Here is a 26,704-nt window from a genome sequence, read left to right as displayed (position 1 = left end):
CGAGTGCCACCCGTTAATGACGTTGCTTGTGTCACCCAGGTCACATTTGTGACTTTGTTGGTATTGCGTCTCGACGTCCTGTGGATGCGCACAATATATATCCAGGTATAAGAAAGAAATAGAACTTATTAATTGTATATGTGGATATTGGATTTTGTATAAAAAAGAAGAATAAGACACAAAAAAAATAAATAAAATGATTTGAAGTTGTATTAAAGATATCCTGTCAGTTGAACACCTGTGTTCTTATAGTTTTGGGCCAATCATGTATATTTAAACTTTAGAATTTCCACTTGATGATCTTAGCAAACTTTTGATTCCACTGGTGGTTTTGTTTAACCTCCACAGAGACCTGTCTCTTTTTTCCAGCCCCTTCCCCCTTTGCAGACAGCAAAGATTGGCATTTCAGAGGAGGATGTGAAATTGTCATTATGTAAACTTAGCAATGAAACTGACACCAACAATCATGTGTATAGCGGCAGCTACAGAGGGTAGGAAATAATGCAAAGGCCTCATGGAAAAGGAATTACACTGTCACCTGTTTTCTCCTTTTTAATGTTAATATTGTTTTGATTGAAACTTCCAAATGGGTCAAAGACATCATTTAATTCTATCTTTACATGTCAGATGTTAAGTATGTCACATCCAGCTGCTGTCTGCTATAGTTGAACAAATCAGCAGCTGGTTACTCTGACGTATCTACATTTACATATATAGATATAAAGGTTCAGTCGTATTTAAATTCCAGTTGAATCTTTATGCCGCTAACAGAGCTTCCAACCATCTGTGCTCAGATTAAAAGTACATCAATTTAAAAAAAACAAAAAACATCCGTAGCTACTCCCTCTGAAAACTAACTAAAACAGCTTCTGCTTTTATGTTTGGCCCCTGACGTGATGACACGGAATATTAACGGCAGGATGCTTTTCTCAGCTCCCAGGGTTACTTTAGGTGAAATTAATAAATCATACCATATCATTTTTTTCAGTGGATATCTGCCAGAAGGAGAGCAAAGGATACACAACTTTGCATGTCCCTGCCATGTCTATCAATAAGACTTATGGTGCATCTGTAATCTTTTAAGGACCATAATTGTCTGAGGCATATCAAAGGGCTGTAGCAGGGTTATAATGGCTCGCCTCCACCATTGGCACAGTGGTGTAGGCACAGTGGCATACCACAAGATGTGTCTGACCTCTTAGTCACACACCGCTCTGTCTTCACTCCTTTTGATCCCTGCACCGTTTGATCAGTATTATTGCCTCAAAGCAATTAACTGAAAACTCTCCTCTCTCCCTCCGTGTGTGTGTGTGTGTGTGTGTGTTATTAAATACCACTGTGTTGCTTTTGAGCCAGCACAATTGACCTCTTTGTTTTGATAACCTTGGCATTCGTCCCTGCTGGAATAGATGACTACCAATATCTCTGTGGAGTCCCCATCCTCATTCATCTCCTGCACACCCAGAGAGCATCTGCGCAATTTGCCAAAATCTTTGCACATGAGCTGCTAAGAAAGAAATAACCAACATTTCAAGCGTTTGCTCAGTGAGATTGTATCACGTGAACATCTGTCACAAGTGTGTGTGTGTGTGTGTGTGTGTGTGTGTAAAGAATCTTTCAGCCATCATGTTTTGGGAGTAATATGCCAAATTACAGTGTTCTCTGATATCTCAGAAATGGTAGAGGCTTAGAGCAGGACAAAAGAAACCTTTCGTTGGGGTTCAGGGCTACTAATCTTTCCCTTTGCCATCTGGTGTGCAGAGGACAATGCCATCTCTGTCTTTTAAAGGGCTTTGTTTTTCAGTCTAGTTTTTTTGCCACACTGAGTTAGTTCTCACCAATTATATGCCACGATATGTGTGGACAACTGGACTTCCACAGCATCCAGCTAGATTTAGTGATATTTATCTTATGCTGCAATGGCGTGGCTCAGTTATTTGTCTGTTTGTATGTGTGGTTGTGTGGGAGTGTTTGTCATTGTTTATGTAGGTTGGGGGTTAAGGCTGTTTAGATTTCACTCGGGTTTGTTATTACAGATAGCATGTTTGGGAAATGGAGAAGAGGTCTTCCTGTGCGTTTATCTCTTTAGACCCCTAATGTTATCACACTATCTCCCAATCTAGCCCACTTTGTAGTCCTCTGTCCTTGCCTGTAACCTGAAGGACCCTGCAGCTCAGCTGAAGTGACTAATGTAGAATAAGATTACATTAATCAGCGGGGGAACGTGACCTTACAACTGACAGATTAAGTGTCAGGAATAAAACTCTGTCTTGCAGCAAAGAAAGAGACAAACTGAGAGGCTGCCTAAGGAGATTACTGGCCCTGATCTTTATTTGAAGCACTGTGGCTAGCTGTTCCCAGCCCCAGACAAGTTTTATAAGTTTGGCTCCCCTCGTCGTCCTTTCCACCCCAGAACAAGTTTGAGTTTATCGAGCGGTGGAATACAAGGACAGGCCTTGTTTGTGTTTGTGTGTGTGTGTGTGTGTGTGTGTGTGTGTTTTTTGTTTATTAGGTTAAAGAAGTGGGCAGAGAAAGTGTAAGAGGGTAGAATATATGTTCCCGAAGAGCTGGATAAAACACACTTACATTTATTGTGTTACAAATGTGATCAACCACTCTGACATGACATGTTTTCCTGTATTATCACCAGATCATTTGGATTCTAACTCACTCTGCCTCCTGCTTTCTTTCTGCGTCTGTTCTTCTTTTTTTTTAAACCCATCCAGAAACCAGGCGATGAGGAAGAAGCTCATCTTATACTTCAAGAGGAGAAATCATGCTCGTAAGCAGTGGGTAAGTAGAGAACTCTACATTTTTGACTCCGCCGGGACTAAGGCCATGACGAATGATTGGTGTTAAACTGCGCCAGCTGCTCCTTGAAGTGAGTGGCCATTTTAGGCAGACCAAAGAGGAATAAAGCTCTGAGTGTGATCCTGTTGTCAGAAAACAAAAGAAATTCTCTCATACTATCACCTCAGATATAGACCTAGATCTGACAGCCAAACACTATAACGAGCATTGTGCTGGGTTAGTGTGTTCTCATGCATGCCAGTGATTGAGCAAGACTGAGCTAAAGAGCATGACTATTAATAAAGCAGAGATCAATGGGGTGAGCTCTGTTGCTGGAGCCAAGCGGACATCTTAAAATTAACTGGCTTGACAGAAAATCGTTATTGCCGTTTTACTATTAAATTAGCATCTATCTACAAGTAGAAAATATAATGGGATAATAGCTTTTTTAAAAACTGCTTCCAACCTCAAAGATGCTGCCAGCAGTAACGATCTCACAGCTTTATCAACATTTATCATGTATTGCAAGTTCATGTAAGGACAGAAAGAAACAGTTTTCAAATGCAGCACCTGCATCTAAGCCAGTGCAACGTGTGGACCACTGTCCAGTCTTCTCTGGAATTGTGTCTAAGTGGGGGAGGTAGCTCCTTGGGGCAGAGTGTGGCGAGACATCACCTTGTGGTTTATGAGCCTACTGAGGGTCGTGTCTCCACCAGGGTTAATGGTCTGCTTTACAGCCTGCCTGCGAGGAAGCTGGGAAAACAGTGGGCTGTCGTCTGCCAGAGTCGGGGCTCAAGGCCAGACTCCCCATAGAATACCAACATATCATTTTGCCCCCTCTGAACATGTGGAGGTACACCAGAGAGACTGAGAGCTAAAGATTACTGAGTATAATTATTGAAAGAAAACTTTCAGTGTGAAGGCAGTTGAAAATATCACTCTGCTTCTGGGGGAAATGTGTCATTTTAGCAGTAAATGTTAGGTAATTGAGTAATTGTGATGTCACATTATGTCCTGAGATCAAAGGGGCAACATAGGTGATACTGTTGATTTAAGTACCTCTGCAGTGGATTGAGATCTTCCTCATGTCTGTGGCACTTTCAGGAACAGAAATTTTGCCAGCGCTATGACCAGCTGATGGAAGCCTGGGAGAAGAAGGTGGAGCGCATAGAGAGCAACCCGCGGCGCCGAGCCAAGGAGAGCAAGGTGCGGGAATACTACGAAAAACAGTTCCCAGAGATCCGCAAGCAAAGAGAGATGCAGGAGCGCATGCAGAGGTAAAATCACAGGATTTTTTAAATGTATTTTGAATTGATCCTACTTTTCTCCACTGAGTAGAAGACACAGTAAACTTTTGGAACTTTTTTTTGTTCCTGCTGTTCCCGTAAAGAATGAGGTTGGAGTTGTTATTCATGTGGTTCAGTTACAGTAATATGTGGGTGTGTGATGGGTCTTCTCTATTACTCCTTATTGTAGCCGTGTTGGGCAACGAGGAGGTGGGCTGACCTCATCTGCAGCTCGCAGTGAGCATGAGGTCTCTGAGATCATTGATGGGATATCAGAGCATGAGGTAAGCTCTTCTCTTAAAGCTGGTTTGTACTTTCATTACTGAGTATTGTTTTTATTTCAGGGTTCCAGCAGATCCTTAAAAAAATCTTTAAAAGTATTAGATTAGATTTTAACAATACAAGCTCATAGTATGTCTTAAGTGTTATTTTAACTTGTGAGAGATAGACTGAGACATGTCTGAATATTTTATCTAATCTTTTTTATAATACGGTTTCTCATTTGCGGTAATATTCTTTTTTTTTTTTTATTACTCACATTTCTTTGAAGATTTGTGTGATTTATGCGAGCAAGAACTTACACTCATTATTGTAAGTGCTCATTTGCATAGTTGTGTTTGCCCTATTATGATGCATCTGTGAATAGGGTCTATTGAATTTGTATAAAGAATTGTACTAAACTGCCACCAAATAAACACAGTAGAACATATGAAACGGGCCATTAGGGCCAGTACTTCCTGGGGGGGAAAGGGTTTAATTTGATAATGCCACCAAGAGGTGTGCAATTCATCTTCCAGCACAGTGATTTTCAAACTTGGAAGGCTGTAATGGCTGTAATACGGGGTTTTCTTACGTATAAAGAACACTGGACTGAGTTTTTGGAAATTATTTGTTTCATTACGTTTCCACTTATGCTGCCACTACAGAAGCTCCATCTTAAAGGTTTTTTCCTTACTGGCTGGTACCCTTCTTGTTTCAATCTTCTTTCCACTAAAAAAATATCAACATTTGTAGGAGATGCTTAAACTAAAGCCCTGCCACTGAAATCTAATTCTAAGAACCTTTTCATCAAGACATAAAAGTGGATTGATTAAATCTTTACTACTGCTATATCATTACTACTGATAAAATTCATGAATTCATTCTGAAGCTACCTAAAGTTATAGAGCGTTCCCAGGACATTGGAAAGGATAGGCTGATATTATTCTTCGAGTAGCTAGCTTAGCTTAGCTTAGGTACAACATAGTCACTGACAAGTAGTAGACAATAATGTTAAAATATAATTTTCGAATTCTGCTTTTCAAAATACCACTTCCTATTCATTTTTCACCCATATTTTAAACATTTTACAGTGCCATCATTTTCATCTGTTGTTTAAACTGCTGCTTGTTTCTCAGCATGGAAGGGAAAGTTTAAGGAAATTTGGCTTCAAGATGAAAAGTACCAGGAATGGTTTGCAGGTCGAAAAAACAATTTTAAGGCGACCTGCTTGATTTGCCCGAAAACTTTTAAACCTGGGACAATGGGAATTGAAGAAGAGTTCCATATAAAGTCTGATAAACACTGACGCTATGCTAGTATTCGAAAAAATACGGTTCCAGTGGAGTCTTGTGTTGCTGCTGCCATTACATCATCAGCTTCTGTTGGATCACAAACTGGCAACTTTGGATCTAACCATACATACCGTGGCTTTGTTCAACCAAGTATTTCCTTATATTATTTTGATCAGGTCCACTTATGTGGACTTGATTAAAATGAAGAAGCTCCCCAAAACAGGATCAGCATCATTATGACAGTTCAGAGGCCTGAATGGATCTCCTACAGTTGCACTTCTTCATGGCAGTCTCAACAAATTTTCAGCCATAACTCACCAAGTACCAAACTGATGTTCCCCTTCCTCAGCAAAGACTTGGATTATCTTGTCGGGTGATTATTTGTGATTTTTAAAAATATGTTTTAAACCATACACTTTATTCACACCTTTCACACACTGGGTTCTGATTCTTAGGACACTAGTTCATAATTGCTTTATTGTAAATACTATATTACTCACTCAATCTTTTCTGAGTCTTCTCTGACACTTGGTGGAAAGCGTTCTCTGACGTATTTGATGTTTTCCTGTTAAACTTTGTCACACTGGATGTGACAGACCAGAACCAATAGGTCAATCCAAAAGCAGGTGGATGTTGAAATGGGAGCCACAGCTGCCTTGACACTAGGCCACGCACGTTTCTCATTTGTTAGAAATGCTTCTTTATTAATTAATTATCAGTACGATTTAGGTTGTTCATATATTTTTAAATGCTTAGTGGTTGAAAGCACATCAGTAGTTTGTGGTGTTCTTGTACAGAACACTTCCTTTCTACTTTTGTCAGGGAGTCAAAGCAGAGTAGGCAAGCTTAGTCAGCTTCAGTTCATGAAAGTCAGCGGGATTGCTCTCTCAAACATCTGCAAGAACATTCTGGTTAAGTGTCCACTGAATTCCCCTATGGTCCGAAACATGACGTGTCTGGACCCAAATAGAACGTACTCTGAGCCAGATGTGTGCTTGCGGAGAATGAAGGGCCTCATCCAGAGGTTTGTGCTGGATAAACAGTTATCAAGCCTAACAGCTGTAAATAATTTATAGGAATAAGAAATGAGTTGACATTTCAAAGTATATTTGAACTCTCATAGGTTCTATTGTTTTAGCCTTATTAACAACAGTACATGTCTAAATGCTGGTAATTTACTACATTACCACATTCAAATACTTTTGAGTACATTCTCACTTTTACACTCTTAATATTTTTAACAGTGTTAGTATTTTGCATGAGGTCCAGTGTGTAAGCAAGTAAGTAAGTAAGCATTTTTTTAAGTAAGGGTCATGTGATTGCACAGCAGTTAGAGACATTCCTCTTCAATGAGCCCAGAGCAGCAAGCTTTAAGAACTTGAGTTCCACAGACCCAAACTCAAGTGTTGACGTGTTTTTGCATCAGCACAAGATCATCTCTTCCTCAGAGCTGTGGGGCTTGGTGAAGAAGTCGCTGATCCTCTCCCATGGCCAAGTCACGGTTGAATTTTGTTCAATGAAGAGGTGATATTGAACATGGATGAAGACACAGTAGTCACCCAAAGACGTATCTGTGACCATGTGAGAGTATAAAGAGCTGTGAACCAGTTACTGCTTACTAAAAGATGAACTTGAAGATCTACAGAAGAAAAGAAAACCATGCAAAGTATATGTGTATGATCCTCATCCAGAAAAAGATGGAAACAGCTTTGCAGAGAAAGCTGAGAGTACAGCAGCGACAGAGATGGCAGAACTGAAAGAACAGAACACAATCCACACATTGAGAAGACACTGAAAGGAGAAGAGAGAGGAGTCAGGGAAATAGAGAAAAAAGGCATGTAATGCGAAATTGTCTCCCTTCAAAACAAAGGATGTAATCACCCAGGGTTAAAGAATGTCCCCCATAATGTTGAAACCCAGCAGAATGAAAGGAAATGGATTATTAAAATAATCAAGACAAAACAGTAAACTTGCATTTTCCCCAGAATGCGGGTTTGATGTTTTTCTCTGTTACATATATGGCACTACATAATATAATATAATCAGTTCTTTGGGGTTTTTGGACTGTTGGTTAAAGTAGTTTGAAGACATAACTTTGGTTTCTAGAAACTTTTTTGGAATTTGTCTTATTGTTTGAGATTTTATAAACAATAAGTACGTTTCAGCCCTATTCTTCTATACTGAGTTGTGCATTTGATTTTTGATCATTTTATTTGAATAAAAGAATGATTAAACATGCTTTGCCTGTGTTATTTGTTCTGCTGTGGAAATTGTATTCATTTTTATTTGTTTAGGTCTAAAAAAAGTTATTTAAGTCTCAAAGTATTTTAAAAAGTGTGCAGCAAACTTGTATTATTTTGATGATCAATTGAGTACTTTGCAATATTTTTTTAAGAAAAACCTACTTCTGGCTGGGCATGAGCGGTCCGCTGAAGAGAACAGCCACCAGGGCTGCAACAGACGCAGCAGAAAGAGCCTCCGGTTGGCTGTGGATAAAGAGGGGTGATCCGTGGGTTAATACTGCTGGGACGCAAGTCGGGCCTTGATCACCCCGACTGGGTCGCCTGGGTGAGGGTGTATGATGTTGTCAGACCCGAAGCACCCAATGACCCCAGGATACATCACTGAAGATGCGTCCCAGCGCATCCGCTGGATGTATCGTTAATCAATCAGACAGATAAACTAGATTAGGTCTCTATAAAATGTCTCCTTGGCTTCCCTAGACAAAACATTATATTCTAATAATATGTATTGATGTTATTTAATTCCACTTGAATTACACCGTAGAAAAAGGAATGATAACAGAATCATAAAATGCAGCTAAAACAAAACTCTGCTTCAGGCCTTCTGAAATCATGCCAACACTGTTTTGCTTCAGTGGCTTTAGTAAATGTCGGCATATACCAGCTGTTGTACTTATAAATGACACTGTGTTCCACTGCACCCACTCAGAGGTGACTCTCAGCTGGTATATCACTGGAATATGTGTGGTAAGCTAGCAGGGCTAGCCAAAGCTAAATGCTAGTCTTTTAAGTACAACAGTGGCAAACACAACTGAGCATAACTGCTTAAATTTTGAATGCTCCCAAAACATTGATATTTCAACTGTTTTGTACTGTCTTTTTTTTTTTTTTCCCCCTTTTTTTTCTTCCAAACAGTCCTCCCTCATTTCTTCTTTCTATGGTCTACACAGCTTGAAGATGTAGCTGCTGTGGGAAGGGTTTCTGTATTGAATGTGTCACTCTTGTCTATTAGAGCTAAACAGTTGTTCAAGCCTTCTGGTGCAAATGTGTAATTTTGAGTTATATAAATAAAATGAACTTGACTTCAGACATTCCAGCCAAATTCATGCTATTTAGGCTGACAAGGTTGCCATAGTGACATTACAAAAATTAAAAAGCTGAAGGTCTAATTGAAATTGTATTCTATTGTCTGATCCAGCTCATAGGCCAAAAATATTTTCAATCAAGTGTAAGGTATATATGTGTGAAAATTCAGTCAGGTTTTTACTGTAGTAACGCTCTGATAAACCTCACCAGATAGAAGTCTTTCTTACCAAAGATGTAAAAGTCAGTATATGCTGGATATTTCATGTCTTAATGAAGATGTGTGGCCCTGCTGCACCAATAGGCTTGAGGTTGGAGGCGCTGCTCTCGTCTTGTCACACATTACAGCAGACCCCCCCCCCCTCTCATTAAGCTGAGCAGTGTGTCCAGTTGGGCAGTTGGGCCATCTCATCTTTATAAATGCTGTCACAGTGCCTATTCTTCCCTCTCTTAATCTCAGTCTTCTTGCATTGTAAAGATTTTTAGAGCTGTTTGATTTATTAGAGTGCAAATCTAAGAATGAGAGGAACAATCACTGTTTTAGCTGGGTTCACATTAGACATGGAGCATGCCTTAGCCTGTGGAGCTGACAGGATGACATATGTTTTTTTATATGTTCTGAACCCTGCCTTAGCCCTACTTGAAAAGCACCATGTTGTCAGATAGTTTCCCTCTCGAGACCAACCCACTCACTCCAGTATGCTGGTTTCTGTTTGTGTCTTGTGTGTGGCATGTGTGTGTACGTCAGAACACAGAGAAGCAAATGCGACAGCTGGCGGTCATTCCTCCCATGCTGTTTGACGCTGAGCAGCAACGCATCAAGTTCATCAACATGAATGGATTGATGGATGACCCCATGAAGGTGTACAAGGACCGGCAGGTCATGAATATGTGGAGCGAACAGGAGAAGGACACTTTCAGAGAGAAGTAAGCTCGAAACTTCGGTGAAGTCAGAGTGGCAAGCATAACTTATGTTGGTTTGAATTTAGAAAGATCTCCTTTCCTCATTTCTTTAGCAGCTATATTTGGTTTTGTTGGCTGCAGATTCACCTGAGTAATAACCTTTGACAGTAACATTTTGTCATTTGGCTTTGTCATTTTGCACCAAGAATATGATTTATGAGCAAATGTTCCTATTTTGTCTGATATCACTTTTTTTCCCTTTAATACAAAAACATTTTTTTTTACTCTATAAAATCCTATATTAGCATCCAGCTCCAATCTTATTTTTATTAGACAAAGTGCTTGGGAGCTTCTTCTTAAGCAACAAGAAGAAGTATGTGTATTTTACTCCATGTGAAATATGTGTGACTGATAAAGAGTCAGTAAGCTGTTGCAAAGGAAGTGAATCTTCCCCTTTCGTGAGAAATGAAAGGAGGCGTTTCAAGCCGCTGAATCAAATCAAACCAACACAACACAATCAGTAACTTTAAAGTCTGCCCACCTCTCGCTTCATCCAAAACATACCGTAAGATATTTCATCACTAGTGGCTATTTAATGGTTTATTAGATGCCCAGTTTGTGAATGTAACATTAGTGGATAAATGTAGTAGTAGGATTAATAATAATAGATGTAGTATACCTCTTAGCTTGCTTTAAAAAAATAATTTAAGTGCTCATTTTTGAATTGTCTTTATCTGTATCAGCACTGATGTCAGCTCCCCAGTTATTCTCTTTATATTATTCTGTAATCTTTGAGTGCTTCAGCAAATGCGAATGATTTTTTTTTAGCAGGCTGTAATGTTTTCTTTCTTTTGCTCTCATAGGTTCATTCAGCACCCCAAAAACTTTGGTCTGATTGCGTCTTGTCTGGAGAGAAAGGTACAGATTCATTTTCCTTTTTTTTTTGGTGTTCTCTGAATAATCCTGGTTTCTCAGCAAATGATGATTTAAGACGAACAACTTTTATTTTTTATTTTTTTTAATGTTTCAGACGGTGGCGGAGTGTGTGCTGTTTTACTATCTGACCAAAAAGAATGAAAACTACAAGAACATAGTGCGGAGGAACTACAGACGCCGGGGAAGAAGCCAGGTAATCTCACATTTCAGGCTCAGAAAGATGCTCTACTATACATCAAAGCCAAATCCAACATCAACACAGCTGTCAGTCATTTAACTGTAGCTTACTTATCTAATGACAATAACCTTTATCATTAGCTAGGTGAAGAAAGAGTTGTTTTTCATTTCAGTCTTCATGCTCAGGGCCTGATGCTGTTCTCTTTTGGTCGAACAAGTTTGGCAACAACCTATGCTACCTATCCTTGTGTGCAGTGCCTATAGAAGGACTGGACTTTGATTTAGTCCTTTAACACAGAATGACATTTTTCTACATAAAGTTCAACATATTACATCTTTGGAAGCAAACTTTATGAGGCATACCACCCAGCTTAGCATGAGACAGCTGGTGACTATCGCAGCACACAAGGAACACTGGGGTGGTCTAAGCCATATAACTCCCATGATAAAAACCCAAAGGTCACATAGTTGTGCTGATCAAGTGACACAAATTTCTCAACCCTGTCATATCAGCACTGTTTCCATACAGACAGCTTTTTTTTTTTTTTTTAAACACAGGCCATTTCTATTGCTAATGAGCTCCAACTTAGTCTCAGATCAGGTGCATGCTGTTAAACTTCATGGCAACAGGCGCTAATGAAATGGCACATTCATTTACGGGTGACCTTTTCCCGTGGGTACAAGGTTGGCATCTCCTCATATCTCCTGAAGAAAGCTCCGCTCATTACCTGGCGGGTACTCCACATCTCTTGAGTAGCAGCTAGCAATTATGGCTCACATTTACAGAAGGAGGCAGCTACACAGGAGGAACAGAAAGTGCTATATGTCAAAATGACTGCAAATGCTAATAGAGTTTATGTTTGGAGAGACTGAGTGTAATTAATAGCTTAATGCAAATGCTAATGTGTTTACGTTCGCATTTAGTTTCCCTCAGTACGATAGTGTCTGCTCTGTCTTCTTTTAGCGACACCTCTGATGGGCTGCCCGTGGATCAGCTTGGTGCATGTTTTGATGCACATAGGGTTATTAGGCTGAGGTGTCTTGGTAAAGGAAAAAGTGTTTGAGCAGGCAGTTTTGTATGGGGCTGAGGGAACATTAAGTCCTATTGTGTTGTGGCTTTTATTTGTTTTATGTTTAAGTTGATCTCAAAGGGAGGGAGAGGACATTAGTGTTATTGTGCAAACAGAGAAAAGAGTTTCTTCTGTGAGCTAAAGGTGCATTTTCATTTTGCTCCTCTTCCTAACAAGCTAACTTGCTCTACTCGCTCTATATTTCATTTCCCCTTCCTCCCCTCTCTCCTTTTCTCTGCCTCAGTTGATGTCCTCTTTATGTTCCCTTGCCGGTAGCCAGATGTACTGTGTCGTTTGTATAGAGCAGATATGAAGTCAAGAGATCAACAAATGTTTATATCCTTTGAATGAGCATTAGTTTAATGGCAGCAACTTCAAATGCACCAAATAGGGGTAGTGGTTGGATCAGTATAAGTATGGTCAGACTGTGCATGTCTGCACTGATCTGAACTCTAACCCTAAAAGCACAGACAGGCAGGAAATTGGTAAGGAAGTGGTACGCTGTGCTTAAAGACCAAAAGTTATACAACAGAAATGTGCTGTTGTAATTTCTGAACTTTCGTATCCTGTTTTGTTTTGCCTATGCAAAAAATGGACATAAAGAGGAATCATTTTGTTTTGATGTCTTATCAGAAAACCAGCCAGACATCATATCATCTGCAGCTGTCTGCCAAAAATACATTTACACCTGAGTAATGTCTCAGACATCAAATCTGCCACAGGATATACCAACTTACTCACTGTTTGCAAATAAGTAGATAATGTTTGTGGTTAAAAGCTTGTGGCTTGTAATTACAAAGAAATGTTGGACGAATCTGCTTAATCAAACCGTCACTATAACTCATTTACACTGTGGTTAAACCTTGAGAGGAAAAGTGATCGATTGTGAAAAAGATTTGAATGTCAAGCAAAATTATTTTCCTTACTCAGACACTTCAACGGTAATTGATCGTTCACTAAACCCCTCCCCAAACAGTAATTGTCCAGTCAAAGCTTAGCAACCGTAACTAGGCACGGCAGGTCTGTCAAGTTTTTCTCCACATCCCGAGGCAGTGTGAAAATGGGCTGCAGTCGGAAAGACACTTAACATTTATAGAGTTTGGAGCAGGCTGTCTTTTTCCATCCTTCCAAAACCAAAAAACATGAGCAAAAGTGTAAGAAATGGATTAAACTGTTTGTTTATCTGCTTTAAGTTGACCTGCAGCCGTTAGCGTGTCAACATAACTAGCTTAGAACAGCAATGTTAAAGTAAGACCAGAGATTTCCTCACTTGGCCCGACAATGAGGTGGAACTGTTACTGAAAGAAACACAAGTATAAGGCCAGTATAAGTCCAAGTATATGAATCCCAGTGTACATGAATGCTCATTGTTATGTATGGATGGAGTTCATTTCTGAAATGCTGCTAAAATGCTCATTTGGACGGAGATGATCTTTGTTTTAAAATGAACACTTGTGGCTGTGTGGATATAGTTTAAGGTATACAAGTTACACAGGAGGTCAGATGTTTGTTTGCAAGTCTGTGTATCCATTACCAAGGATTATCTTTTGTAATTGAGCGCCTTGTTGTTCCCGTGTCCCTCATCACAGCACGGCCAGCAGCAACAGCAGCAGCAACAAGTGAACCGAAGCAGCCAGGAAGAGAAGGAGAAGGAGGAGAAAGAGAAGGAGGGAGAGAGGGATGAAGAAAAAAATGAAGCCGAAGACAAGGAAGATGGAATGAAGTGAGTCGCATTTTAATACTGACTAAACATACATGAGAGAATTATTCACATTATTTGTATCTTAACATCTTATGATTTTTTTATGCTTAAACACTGTGTGCTTTAGAAATGACTTGAAAGCCTTCGCAATTCATTAAGAAGGCAGATTTGTGTGCGAGTGAACCCGTACAGCTGCAGCAATCTTCAAATTCTCTCCTTTATCTCCAACAGACAATTTTTAGAATTGTTCCAGGTTAGGCTGCAGCAAATAAAGTAGGAGTAGGTTTTGGCTAAGGGGGGGCGGATATGGAAATCCAATCATTCTGTAACCCTTGAGCACTTACTCTCTCACCTCCAGCCAGACTTTTCCACCTACGGCAAATTCAAGCGTCCATTCGTTCACCCCATTGAAACAGCTGTTTTCCTGTTTATGCTTCTCCCCTTCCCAGTAGGGTGCCAAGTCTCATTTTTAAGATTCTCTGCTCATTTTGTAAGTCTGGGATTTTTTTTTTTTGATGGGGTGGGGTGGGGTGCAGGGGTTAGAGGTGGGGTGGATAAGCAATATGATTAACCTAGCTGTCAGTTTGAAAGGGGGGTAGGTGTGTTGTGTGTATGGGTGGGTGGGCAGCTACGTGCAGTGGTTGACGGGGGTGTTTTTAGGCACAGCGCCAGCAAAGGATGCAAAACAACAGATGGAATATCACTGCTTTCCTTGGGCTGAAAAATCAGTAGATGAATGCAACATCCAATTTCTGTAATTATTCACTATATTATGATGTTAGCTGAGGTTGAACTGTACAGTAGTTTTTATTAGCATTGTTGTCGGGACCAGAAGATGATGACGAAGCTCTGCCAACTGCCTCCCCGCTCTGCAGAAAGGCCAGGGGACTCCGTGACTCACAGCACACATTGCTGCCTGCCTGTCACCCCTGGCACAGCTGGCTCGCCTATATTTAGGGTCCCACCAGCAACCCTCAACAAGATTAATAGAGCTCAGGGAAGATGAATGGAGGAGCAGTGGGTTCAAACTCGGTGGCTGTCTCCTGGCATGCCATTGTGCTGACACTCGATAAATTATCTTAGAGGGGGAAAAAAAGAGAAAGAAGCAGCAGTGTCTACATACACGTTCACATTTGGACTTGCAAGTTTGTGTTTCAGTCCGCAGCGTTCTATAGACTCTCTAGTCCTCACGCACATAAACATGCAGGTGTTCATGTTTGCTTCAATGAAGAGGCCAAACAGTTGGAGTGAGTTTGGGACAAGCTGAATTGATATACCGTTTGGAATGATTTCATTAGTCTGATCATCCTTCACTTATTTATTTGTTTTATTAAACAATTACTAAACACTATATGGTACCTCTTTTACAATTTTGAACTATACACTGCAGCCTGTAAGCAGCAACAGTTTTGTTGTGATTGAATTAATCACATATAAAATTGATTTACAGTTTCTTTTGCAATCAGTGACAGCCTAAAGTCTGTGAGAGATATTAGCAGACACTTTGTATCTTTCTTTTTTTCTGTTCTTTTTTTGCGTGTTCCAGGGGCTTTTTTTTCTTCAATCAGATTTTCAGCAAATGAAACATTTGATCAGTCTGATTGAGAACAGTGTGTGTACAACCATAAAAAACTAGTCCCTTTGCCAAGCAACACTGTCCTGCAGTGTTTATTTTTTTAAATTAACATTTTTTTTAAAGAGGGCTCTGAGCCCTGTGTTGGTGAATCATCTCTTTCTGACTGTGTGGACGCTTCTCAAACGCAGGGATGACACCTCTGGAGAAGACGCAGAGGACAAAGAGCCTACAGTGGCTTCCAAGGGTCGACGCACAGCCAACAGCCAGGGGCGCCGCAAAGGCCGCATCACCCGCTCTATGACCAGTGAAGTGGAGGAGACCACCACACCACCTCTCAACAATGAGCTCGGTCAGTTTCAGTTGCACAGCACCAAATCAGTGCCGGTCTGCTTCTCTGTCCAGTGTTATTTCAACATAAGAACAATTTAAGCAAGCTGTTAAAGGCGCACTGCACACTGTAGTAAGAGCAGCTAAACATTATGAAATTTATATTTATTCATTTAAATTACAATTGAATCATTATAATATATTTCTGATAAACACAGAGACACTTAGATTCCTCCTCATAAAGAAGAAATCTTTAATTTCTAACTAAATAATAACTAAATAATTAAAATGTTAAAATAGCTAAAACCTATAATGTAGGACAAAATAATTTGGCTTTATCAGGAGCAGTCAAACAACAGAGAATGTTTACAGATCAGCATCAGGCTGGATTTTTTATTTTTTATTTTTTTTGTACTTCAACTTCGTCACCTTTGATCTAGTTGTTGCCTCCTGTCCCACACCACAAGAGTGCACTGTTGTTCCTTTGGTCTCCATTCAGTTCTTCACTTTCAGTCTTGCACTCACTGGTTGACATTGAAATGCCACAATAAGAAATCAAAATGGTGACTGCAGGAGATATGTAGTTTAATTCCCATATGTTGGCAAAATACAAAAGTATTAAAGACAAAATACTGAGTGTGTCAGCAGTGTCCCCCAGCTTGGCTCTTTGTTTCCTTACAGATGGTAAGTCAGCCGTGCACACAGTAATACTCTTGCTGTAGGCTATCAGGGATTTTTGATGTTTCAGCAGTTGTTTGGTGTGGTATGTGTGTGTGTGTGTGTGTGTGCCGCATTTGCTCTCACGGCACAGGTTTAGTCAAAGGGAATCCCCAGGTGACTCGGGCTGTTGGGGTGTGATCAGCAGTCCCCATCCCCCACCACCACTTTTTGTTCCCCTGATGGGAGTAGTGCTCGCTGGCACACTGTGCCCTTCACAGGTCCATGTAGAGGACATGTAAGTGCAGGATCCAGCTCCACTGTCTGCCAGTCAGGGCCAGGGTCGCCCTGGAAGAAGCCAGTTGTTATGTCTATAATCATTAACTTACTTCTCTCCTTGGATTTCCTGCTTCCTCCATCTAAAACAAACAGTCCCTAGCGACCCACGCCGCAGTGCCTCACTGGCAAGCAGCACAACCTACCCTGCCCCCCACCCTCTTATTATTTTTTCTTCTCTCGTTTCTCTCTCTCCTTCCTTTCCTCTTGTCAGTCACTCCCTAACTGACTTTGTGTCAACTGCCCATTCCCCCCCCCCCTTCCTCCTCCCGCCTTCTGTAACTTGGTGGTTCTCTCTTTTTTTTTTTTTTTTTAAACAGCCAATCTGGAGATGAATGAGAGCTCTCGCTGGACTGAAGAAGAGATGGAAACTGCCAAAAAAGGTAATGCAAAGTAAACCTTTCTTTTCCACCGTGAAGTGTAACCTGATTGCGGATAGTGTGCATAATAATAGAGATGTCACACTAACAGCGACTCAAGCTTTGAAAGTATAGACAAGTGATGAGACGTGACTTCCTGTTAGTGAGGCAGCAAGCGCCACGTGCTGCTAGGTTGTGTCTATGCGTGTATGTGTCAGTCTGCCTGGACTGGGTCTGTTGCTCTTTGGAGCCGTTTCCCCGTCTCTCTGGGTCAAGGCAGCCTGTCTTTTTTTATCAAGCTGATTTTAAAGTCTGCCTCTTATCAGCTAGCCCCTGCATATGCAGCAGTCATTAACTTGGCCTGTTTATTGTCTCTGACTGAAGATTACCCAGCAGCCTATGGCTGATTCACAGAGGTCGCTGACATTCTGCCCAGTTCATTCACACCAGCGCTGTGTGTTAATGTGTTTGACAGTTCTTGTTGCAAGCAGTACATGAGTCCCCAGCTCAGTTGCTGATTGAATGAGTTCCACACCCTTTGCTTTTTTTAATACTACTCTTTGGATAGGGATTCCCTACAGATCTGCTGCACCAGATTGAAGGTCAGATCTGGTTTTCATCTGTTTGGGTATTTTAAAAAGAGAGATTTACATGTTCCAAGAAAAGCTGATGGGCAGTGCAAGCAGTAATGTTAATAGTAATAAAGCCTTTGAATCCTCGCATTTCCAAGAGTAAGCCCGAGCTGTGTGTTTGGATGTGTGCTTTTTAAACAGATCGTCGTCTAAAAATCGTTATCTTATGTGGTGAAGTACCATCTTTGTAATGTCAAGTTTGCTGCTTTTTGTCTACATGACTCAACACAATTTCACTGCAAGGCAGACGTTTTGTGGCAACTTCTGGATAGTGTGTCATCATGCTTGGTGTGACTCTCAGTTCTGCTTTTGAGTAAAAAAAAAATTTAAAGATCATTTTTTTTGCTGTTTATTGGACAGTGGGCAGCAAAAAACGCAGACATGAAACAAAGAGAGAGAGAGATGGGTATGACATGCACCAAAAGTCCCTGATAGGAATCAAACCGGAGATGTTGCGGTTATGTGGTGTGCACATTAACCATTCAGCTACTATGGCTACTAGGGGCTCCTGCTTCTGACTAATTCAACCTGTCATTCTTTGTAATCAGCAATAGATGAAGTGCCGCCTGCAAGCAGCTATCAGCACATTGAAACCACATTCAGCCTAGAGGAGTTATCGCATCACATCAATTTGGGGTTTGTGTTTGCACGCAAGTTTGTGTTAAGGGGTTATTTTGCGATAACTGGCGCTGGCCTGGCTTGAACACGGTCCTGTGTAGTAATCCTGGTTAATGTCTTCAGTTCCATTCTCCTGCAGTGGGATTAGTGGGGCGCTCCATTCCAGAGGATTAGCCTGGCAGCTCAGTAGGAGCAGAGCTTCTATGAAGGGCTTATGTAACCACAACCACAGAGCCCCAGCTACAGTACCAACGGCTGAAGAGGAGCTGGTCTCGCCATTTGTCATCAGTTCTAACAACCGCCCCTGCACCTGCCAAAAGGGATTCCCCACACTCCAAGACCGTAACCCCACCTCCCTCCCCATTTCCTCCCAGTACTGAACCAGCTTGACGAGGTGCTTTCCTCTCCAGGTGCTTGACATGTATATGTTTTAAAGAGGCTTAGGTGTCCTGATGCTAATGTGTTTATCCCCTCGAGCTAAACAGATCTGAATAATGGCATTTATAGTGCCTGGCAGGACATTTGCATTCCAGCATGGCTGTGCCAACCAGCGCTGCCTCCGAGGATGGCATGGGCCACACTCTGAGATGGATCATTCTTGTCTTTGCTGCTCATAAAGACTGGTACCTCCAAACAAGGGACAGCCAAGCTTTGTAAAGCCTCCCTCTTAAATCCACCAGCTCTGCCTTTGTGTGTATGTGTATGTGTGTGTGTATGTGTGTGTGCATAAGATATGTGTTGCAAAGGTTGTGTCTGTGCACTTGGTCCAAGCTCTGTGTGTTTGCATGTGCACCTTCTTGGCTGGCGTTTATGTAAGTGCACTAATCTGGCAGCTTTGCTTGGGTGCAGGCAGGCAGCTGGATAATGGCCCTTGCTCTGCTTGCTGGAAGAACCCATTTAAAGGAGCAGCAGGTAGAAAATGTTATATTATCTTTCTCTTTCTGCCCCCACCGTTGCTCTCATCTCCGCCTCTCGCTCTGTCCATCTCTCTCGGATGGGAGATGGCACCGGCCCAGATTGGCAAGAGCTGTGGAAGATTTGGCAAGCGACTCATTCCCCCACTCACTTTCTCTCTCCCTCACTCTGTGTTGTTATAGACTGGAGAGAGGTCACATTCAAGATGAAAAGCAGGTCAGTCAGGAAAAATGTGAAAGCCTTTATGCTTTCTCATGGTATCAACATCAACTCCCTCGCTCCCTCCCCCTCACGTCTCCCCCCACCACCACCCCACCCCCCCTTCACTCTTTGCTTACTCTCCACTTCTGTATCCTTCCTCTTTCTCCATTGTCTCTTTGGCTCAGTGGCTCTGCTCTCTCTCTATCTCTCCTCTCTCCGTCTATCTCTCTCTCTCTCTCTCGCTCTCTGCTCTCTGTTTACTCTTGGACTGCCTGAGTGTGTGTTTGCGTCTGTGTGCTAGAGTATTAACAAGAGAGACACAGAGAGCGAGAGAGAGAGCGGGTTCGAGTGAGTGTGTACTCGCTCATGCGTTTGTGTGTGCCTTGGTTGGTGTGTGTGTGCGTGCCGCGGTGCCTGCTGGCAGAGTGAGGTAAGGGGAGGGACGGACCAAGAGAGAGAGAGCGAGAGAGGGAGGGAGGGAGGGAAAAAAAGAGAGATAGAGGAGAGATCAGATGAGGAGAGAGAGAGGCTGAGCACATAGCACCGCCCCACAGTCCCACTTTCCTGTGGAAGTCTTCCCAGACGACCGCCATTGGGGAGAGACACGGCAGAGAAGAACAGACCAGCAACTAACTGAAGCACGGGGAAGAGGAAAGGAGGGGAGAGGCCAGGAGCATGTGCTGTTTTGGAGCATGTCAACCTGACACCGGCTCAAGTATCAAGCCAGCTGGCAGGAAAAGCGCCGAGACTGAGCTGTTTTCATCTCCTCTGCTGTGGATAGGAAGGCCCAGCCCTGAAGAGCTTCCCGGCTGGCCCTACAGAGATCAGAGCGTCTGATAGCGTTACCCAGAGCAGAGCCACGAGACGACGGCTGGAGTGATAGGCATGTGACAGACAGGAACAACCACTTTCTGGCTGCACCAGGTGTTGATTGGACTTTCTCTGGGAGGAGTTAAAAAGTCGAATACAGGGTTCTGATTGGATGTGAGGCTACCACCTGCTTCAGTATCGCAGCTGCTGATTGGATGTTTGTTCCATGTGTGTTGCTACAGCAACTCAGGCCCCGAGTCAACCAGAGCAGCTCAGGATTGTGCTTTGTATGCGTGCATACAATGGAATAAACTGGATGTAGCTGGAGGTCATAACAAAGTGACCTTTGACTCTCAGTAAATGAATAGCATTGTTACTACTTCAGGTTCACTGAGTGCAGAGCAAAGTGTTTGTTCGACTTGATATTATGCCACTGTTTGTGCACATGAGTGTTTGTGTGTACTCTGGCTGGTCGGAGTGTGTCTGACTTGTAGGGCAGTCTGCCCCCCCCTCTCCTCTTCTGAGACGGCTGTAAAAGGTTAATAGGTGTCAGTCATGTGTCCCTGTTCTCTTGGAGTGAGTCAGGCTGAGCGGTCTCTGTTCTTCTCTCTCTCACAGGGAAGCTTTCCTAGCATTGCCATCAGTGGCAGCAATGAATATTTCAGCTGAAATACCTCTTCCACTTTAAAACTTGACAGGTTGTAGGTGTTGCAGTAGCTTTTAGACACCATCAGCTCAGACTTGAAGATCACTTTTACTTGTTATGGTAGCTCTTTTTATACTGGCACACTCTCAGTATGACATTGAATATCATGTGTCTTCTCATTTTTTGCTGGATGATGCACAGCTTTTCTAGCCCCGTTTGGCAAAAGTTTTTATTTTATCAGTAGGTGTCTGTCAGAGGTGCTCTTTGAGTAATGTCAACATAATGATACATATGATAGATATGGCATTTCAGGGGGTGAATAGAAGTTGAAGTGTTAGAATGCAGATACATTACTGGATTACAACATGTCATCTTTTTTTATATGCATCGTCATATCTTATCCCTGCACACGTGAATATCCGCAATCTGGCCAATATGAGCAAAGATATTGGACTTGTAAACAACAATTAGATAAGCTTTTATTGCAGCTGTCACTTATTAATAGTGTTATTCCATAAAGTTTTTATCAGAGTCAGCTTGATATGAGAATTGAAATGACAGGGCTGTAAACAGCTGTCCTTTACTCTCCTTTGGCTCAGAGTTCTGCTTGTTGTCCTACTGCCTCCATTAAGCGATGAGATGCAGAGACCTCTGAACCCTTGTCCAAGGTTATTCCAGGAGGTGTTGGCTCTGCGCCTGTTAATAACACCCCCTACAGCCCTCTGAGAGGCTGTCCTGCTGCCAGGACCTGTCAGACTGGCACAGGAAACAAGTGGGTGGTGTAAGCTAAGCCTCTTACAGCACACACTGTTAATGAGCTGCCTTTAGCTAACAGCAGACTCTGGAGGGGAAACACCGGAGCAAATTCTACGCTATCTGTCTTTCTCACTCACTTGCAGTTGTACACTGACTGCCCTCTACATCTCTTCTTTTAGCACACATAGTAGTTGTGCGTGTGCGTGTGCGTGTGTGTGTGTGCGCGCGTTTCATGACAGGTTGATCTATCACAGCTCTGGCCCAGTGGGTGCCTGTAGACTCTTGTGTAAGGCACAATCATGTGGTTGACTGGGTAAAGGACTAGGGTTTCTTGGAACTGGGTCACATCAAAGTCAGTCAGAATATAACACAGAGTGACCCGAGTGGGGAGAGTTAATGATGTCATCGCTGTGATAGATGCAGTGTGATAGACAGTCGGGCTACCACACCACCACTCTCTCTGGATTTCTCTATTTAGGAAGCGTATGGCATTGACCCATGCTGCTGCTATGTTACAATGTGAGCTAAACTCCCAGGCTGCACTACAGATTTGACAGCTGTATAGACACAGATGTTTATGGCTATAGATTTATCAGAGACAGGCTCCCACACTATGGACTCGGAGAGATTGCGGTTGGTGATATTTTGTAATAGTTCATAAACCAAAATAACCATCACAGTTAAAATCTTTACAACAAGCGCTCTTTGCACAGCTTACATCATATTTTTACATCTGCGTTTGAGACAGAGAGGAGACATTGTTATTTTGCAAGGACACATGTCATCCATGTCTGTCGTCGTTCTTGTTCGGTATCCTAATCCCGCTGTCTGTCCGTCTGTTAATTCTAGGCCTTCTCCAATATGGTAGGAATTGGTCTGCCATCGCGAAGATGGTGGGATCAAAAACCGTGTCTCAGTGCAAGAACTTCTACTTCAACTACAAGAAGAGGCAAAAACTGGATGAGATTCTGCAGCAGCATAAAATGAAATCGGTAAGGCAAAGGGAACATTCTGAGACGCATGTGTGTCTCGTACTTGTTTGTGGGCTTCTTCCGGAGGTCTCGGGTCTGCGGGCTATTTTTATTTAGTGTGTATTGGTTTTCACCCAGGAGAAGGAGCGAAAGGCCCGTCGTAGGGGGAAAGCCCTACTGAATGAGGAGGCCAGTGCCCCTTACACAGCAGAGGAGGAGGAGATGATGGAGGGTTCAGGGGCCAGCGGCAATGAAGAGGAGGCCGCTGAAGATGGAGAAGGTACATCACTCACAAGAGCTGCATACATAAATATACAAATAAAATTGTGTCTATTCTCAGTATAAGTATTATTCAAGTATTGGAGTGATTATAAGCGCTTCTCTAATTATGTAAAGCGAGTTTTAAAAAGTCATCCCTGTTGCTGTGGACCTGTATTCTGTCAAAAATATCGAGCAGAGCAAAATAGTCTCAGCACTACTATAGCTAACACAGTATATCCTCCACCTGATCCTTAAAGTAAAGGCGTAGCTCTTTGAGTAGCTCACTGTTAGCTTGAAGAATTATATTCCACAGTGACAAACGTAATACAGTCCTGAAAATCCTGCTGTATTGGGTTGATTGAGGTATACTGTACAGACTCTACTTCCACAGTAGAGCACCAAAGCCCCAGGGGATTTTATCCCAATTGGTTTTGTGTTCCTCCTTATTGTACAGTGAAACCTGATTAGGCATAAGAGTGGCACTGTCAAGAATCTGGTTTAGCAAACAGAGATGGGGAAAAGATGGAAGAAAAAAGGACAAGGAGATATATATATATAACACAATTAACAATATAAGCCCAGTCCTGTCTTCTGATCTGTGTCTCCCTTTGTCCTCTGTCCATGCCAGGTGGAGCGAACAACAGCTCTGACACAGAGAGCTTGCCTTCACCACATTCATCAGATGACAGCAAGACTAAGGAGGATGGCTCGGGCAGGTCCAAGGCAAGCTCCAATGCCGGGGACAAGGAGGGAGACATGGGCCAGGCCGGGGATGAGAAACCCCCAGTCAAAGAAGATGCAGACACATCTATCAAACAGGAGATAAAGACTGAGATAGGGGAACCTAACAAGGAGCAGCTGCAGCTGCCACCCAGCGATGCCACAGACAAGAAACCTCCTACAGCAGAGACTGAGGAAGTCAAGAGCTCCACTAAGAGCTCCAAGAAGGACCATGGGACCAAAACGGGCTCCCATGGGGACAGTGACTCTAGTGCCACTTGCAGCGCTGATGAGGTGGAAGAGACAGACAACACAGATAAAAACAGGTAAGAACTTCATAGCAGGAAGTAAAATGGTTGAATGAATTGCTTTTAAAATAACAAAAACAATAATTTCCCATTCATTTAAGTGAAAAGTAACGTTTCTCTATTGCTCCATTTTTATCAATGACATCACAGGGTCTGTTTGACATTATTAGTGTGAAAGGGCTTCTGGTTTATGAGCTCTGGTTTACTAGGTGTCCTACTTTTCTGGTCTACCACAGCAAACATCAGAAAATTCAGCAGTGTGGGGTTTTTTTTTGAAAGTGTTAGTGCCTAGTTACACTGTACAGCAGTGAAGCCATATTTGGCAAACCACTTGCGTGTACACCACAGGTTGCTCTTTTCTATCAACAAAACACTTTATCTTCACACTTTGTATGAATGAGTATATATAAATATATCTATACCATATATGTGTGTCCGTGAATCAGGCCACAAGAAATGGGTGTCAAAGTGTGTGGGAGGAGCGATTAGTCTTGTTTGCACGGTATTTGTTCAATTTTTTCCATGACAGCAGACTGCATGTACTGGCAGAACCGAGGGAAACGCTGCCCTCTCTGCCAAAGCAAACAAAGAGAACGAGTGAGTGTGGGTGTGTGTGTGTGTGTCTGTGTGTGCATGCACGTAGTATGTGTGTGCACACTCCTGTGTTGTTGTGCTCCTCTTTGATACAGTGTATGTTGTGTGCTCTTGACAGACATGCAAGACATGGTTATGGATTTAAATTGAATTTTTCATTGTCGGCCTTACATACATCGCACACACACACACACACACACACACACACACACACACACACACACACACACACACACACACACACACACACACACACACACACACACACACACACACACTTCATTCAAATACTTAAAACACAGTCAAAACCTCTGCTCTCCTTGTGCTGTTTTCTTTTTTTTTTCTGGGTTTTAAAAATGTTTTTTTTTTTCTAATGCAATGTTGCATTTGGATTCAAGTGGGCAAAGCAAATAAAAGAGGGAACTGATCTCTGTATCTGTGTGTGTGTGTGTGTGTGTGTGTGTGTGTGTGTGTGTGTGTGTGTGTGTGTGTGTGTGTGTGTGTGTGTGTGTGTGTGTGTGTGTGTGTGTGTGTGTGTGTGTGTGTGTGTGTGTGTGTGTGTGTGTGTGTGTGTGTGTGTGTGTGTGTGTGTGTGTGTAGAATGACTTCTCCACGTCCAAGCCTGCTGAACTACGCTCATGATGGGGTCATATCCTCCTCGCTGCAGAAGCCCATGGACCTCAAACAGCTCAAACAGAGGGCTGCTGCTATACCGCCTATTGTGAGTAACTTGTTAAACTTCATGCCTGTGTACTCTGTCTTCTCACACATCTAAAAACAGTTAGTTCAGGAACATCACATCTTTTCCATCCTTGAAAAGTGTCTTTGACCCAGGGTAGTGTTTTGTAACAGAAGAGTGATTGGCCCAGCTCACACAAACACACACCCTTTTCGCACTCTTCCATTGCAGTGGTGTCGACGGTATCCCTGTTTCTCTGCTTACAGAGATAAGAGTACAGCAGGTGGAATTGTAATGTCATATTTGTATAAGATAAGCCAGCCAGATGGAGGAAGATGGGATAGATTGATTTGTGGAGAAGAAACAAGACCCAGGGCATTAGGACATCTTCACCTTACCAAGAAATAAGAGATGTTTATTCGCTATCATGGTTATCAGACACTGTATGTGGCTAACCATATGTCAAATGCCAGGTAGGAGTGGGCGAGGTGTTATATATGTGTGTGTGTGTGTGTTCATTCCCTCTTATCCTGTGTGTAGATGCCAGAAGCGTCTGTACAGGGCAGTCAGCGGAGTGGGGGCAAGGGCTTGCTGCCCCCCCACGCCCTGGCACTGTACCAGCAACAGATCACCATGGCTCACGGGGAGTCCTCTCAGGAGGTCAAACAACAACTGCAGCAGCAGCAGCTTTCAGGCCAGTCGGGCAAACAGCAGCCTTACACCTCGCAGGGAGACAGAGACAGGGAGGCTCTTCACAGCAGCAGCCCTCGTATCCGCCCACGCAGCCCCTCCGCCGGCGACAAGGATGGTACGCACACCTCCATTGTGACAGCACACTTATTTTAATAGCTTTAACTTCAACTTGCTGCAAAGTCCTTTAGGTCTCAAGTCATATCAATGCTTCACCAGCCAACTAGTATTTAGAGTAGAGATAGTTACAAATGAAGCACACTTGTTGCAATGAACTGCTTTTTTCTCATTAATGTCCCTCCGTCTCTTTCCCAAGCCATAATTCCATCTCTGAATGATCTCTAGTATCACTCTTCTTCAGGGTGTATGTCTGTTTCTATGGTACATTGCTAGAGTTGTCACATCTCAGTAAAAAGTGCAGCATAAATGGATTCACCATCTTACACTGATGGAGAAACAAGATTTGCACTGCAAATGAGGAATAATGGAATTATAAAAAGAAAATGGAGGTTAATGAAAGCGCTGCACATTATGCAGTTTTAGTAGTGTTTGATCTAGTTTTACTTAGTTGGTCCTTGCTACGTGCTCTAACCTTGAGTGTGTGTTCTTTCGTGTTTAGGGTATTCAAGTGTTTCTGGGACACTCGTGGAGAGGGAACTGATAAATGATCTGGTATTGCTATTGACCCAGAAGGGAATATAGTCTAGTTCAGTGCACTCACTGTGAGCTTGTGAGATGTGAATATCAGAGAGCACAATACAAGACTGTTAGCAACAGACAGGTCTTCTATAACCAACTGGGCTCAGCAGCTGTGAAAGTACAGAAGACACTTTTTCACTCTTTCATAATTTTCTAGGAAATTATAAAAAAAAAAAGGCGTAAAAAGCTTCTGCTTTTGGCTTGTG

The 26,704-nt window shown here is 42.3% G+C and overlaps 1 protein-coding gene across 4 annotated transcripts in view; it reads left to right on the top strand.

The window, feature by feature from the left end:
• ncor2 (nuclear receptor corepressor 2) overlaps positions 1–26,704 on the top strand; it is a 94,343-nt gene that overhangs the window by 45,196 nt on the left and 22,443 nt on the right. For 3 of the 4 annotated variants that reach the window (XM_062418367.1, XM_062418369.1, XM_062418368.1), the window contains exons 9-22: positions 2,727–2,793; positions 3,895–4,067; positions 4,267–4,360; positions 9,704–9,882; positions 10,722–10,776; positions 10,889–10,987; positions 13,631–13,764; positions 15,508–15,668; positions 16,960–17,022; positions 22,426–22,568; positions 22,686–22,827; positions 23,437–23,854; positions 25,031–25,151; positions 25,650–25,917. In XM_062418367.1, the coding sequence (XP_062274351.1) occupies positions 2,727–2,793; positions 3,895–4,067; positions 4,267–4,360; positions 9,704–9,882; positions 10,722–10,776; positions 10,889–10,987; positions 13,631–13,764; positions 15,508–15,668; positions 16,960–17,022; positions 22,426–22,568; positions 22,686–22,827; positions 23,437–23,854; positions 25,031–25,151; positions 25,650–25,917 (2,117 nt within the window). The remainder of the gene's footprint in view (positions 1–2,726; positions 2,794–3,894; positions 4,068–4,266; positions 4,361–9,703; positions 9,883–10,721; positions 10,777–10,888; positions 10,988–13,630; positions 13,765–15,507; positions 15,669–16,959; positions 17,023–22,425; positions 22,569–22,685; positions 22,828–23,436; positions 23,855–25,030; positions 25,152–25,649; positions 25,918–26,704) is intronic. The other variant, XM_062418370.1, reaches the window with a different exon arrangement.

This window comes from Scomber scombrus, chromosome 4 (assembly GCF_963691925.1).
Source record: "Scomber scombrus chromosome 4, fScoSco1.1, whole genome shotgun sequence".
Classification (NCBI taxonomy): domain Eukaryota; kingdom Metazoa; phylum Chordata; class Actinopteri; order Scombriformes; family Scombridae; genus Scomber; species Scomber scombrus.
Note: the sequence above shows the minus strand (reverse complement) of the source record. Positions and strands in the feature narration are given on the sequence as shown.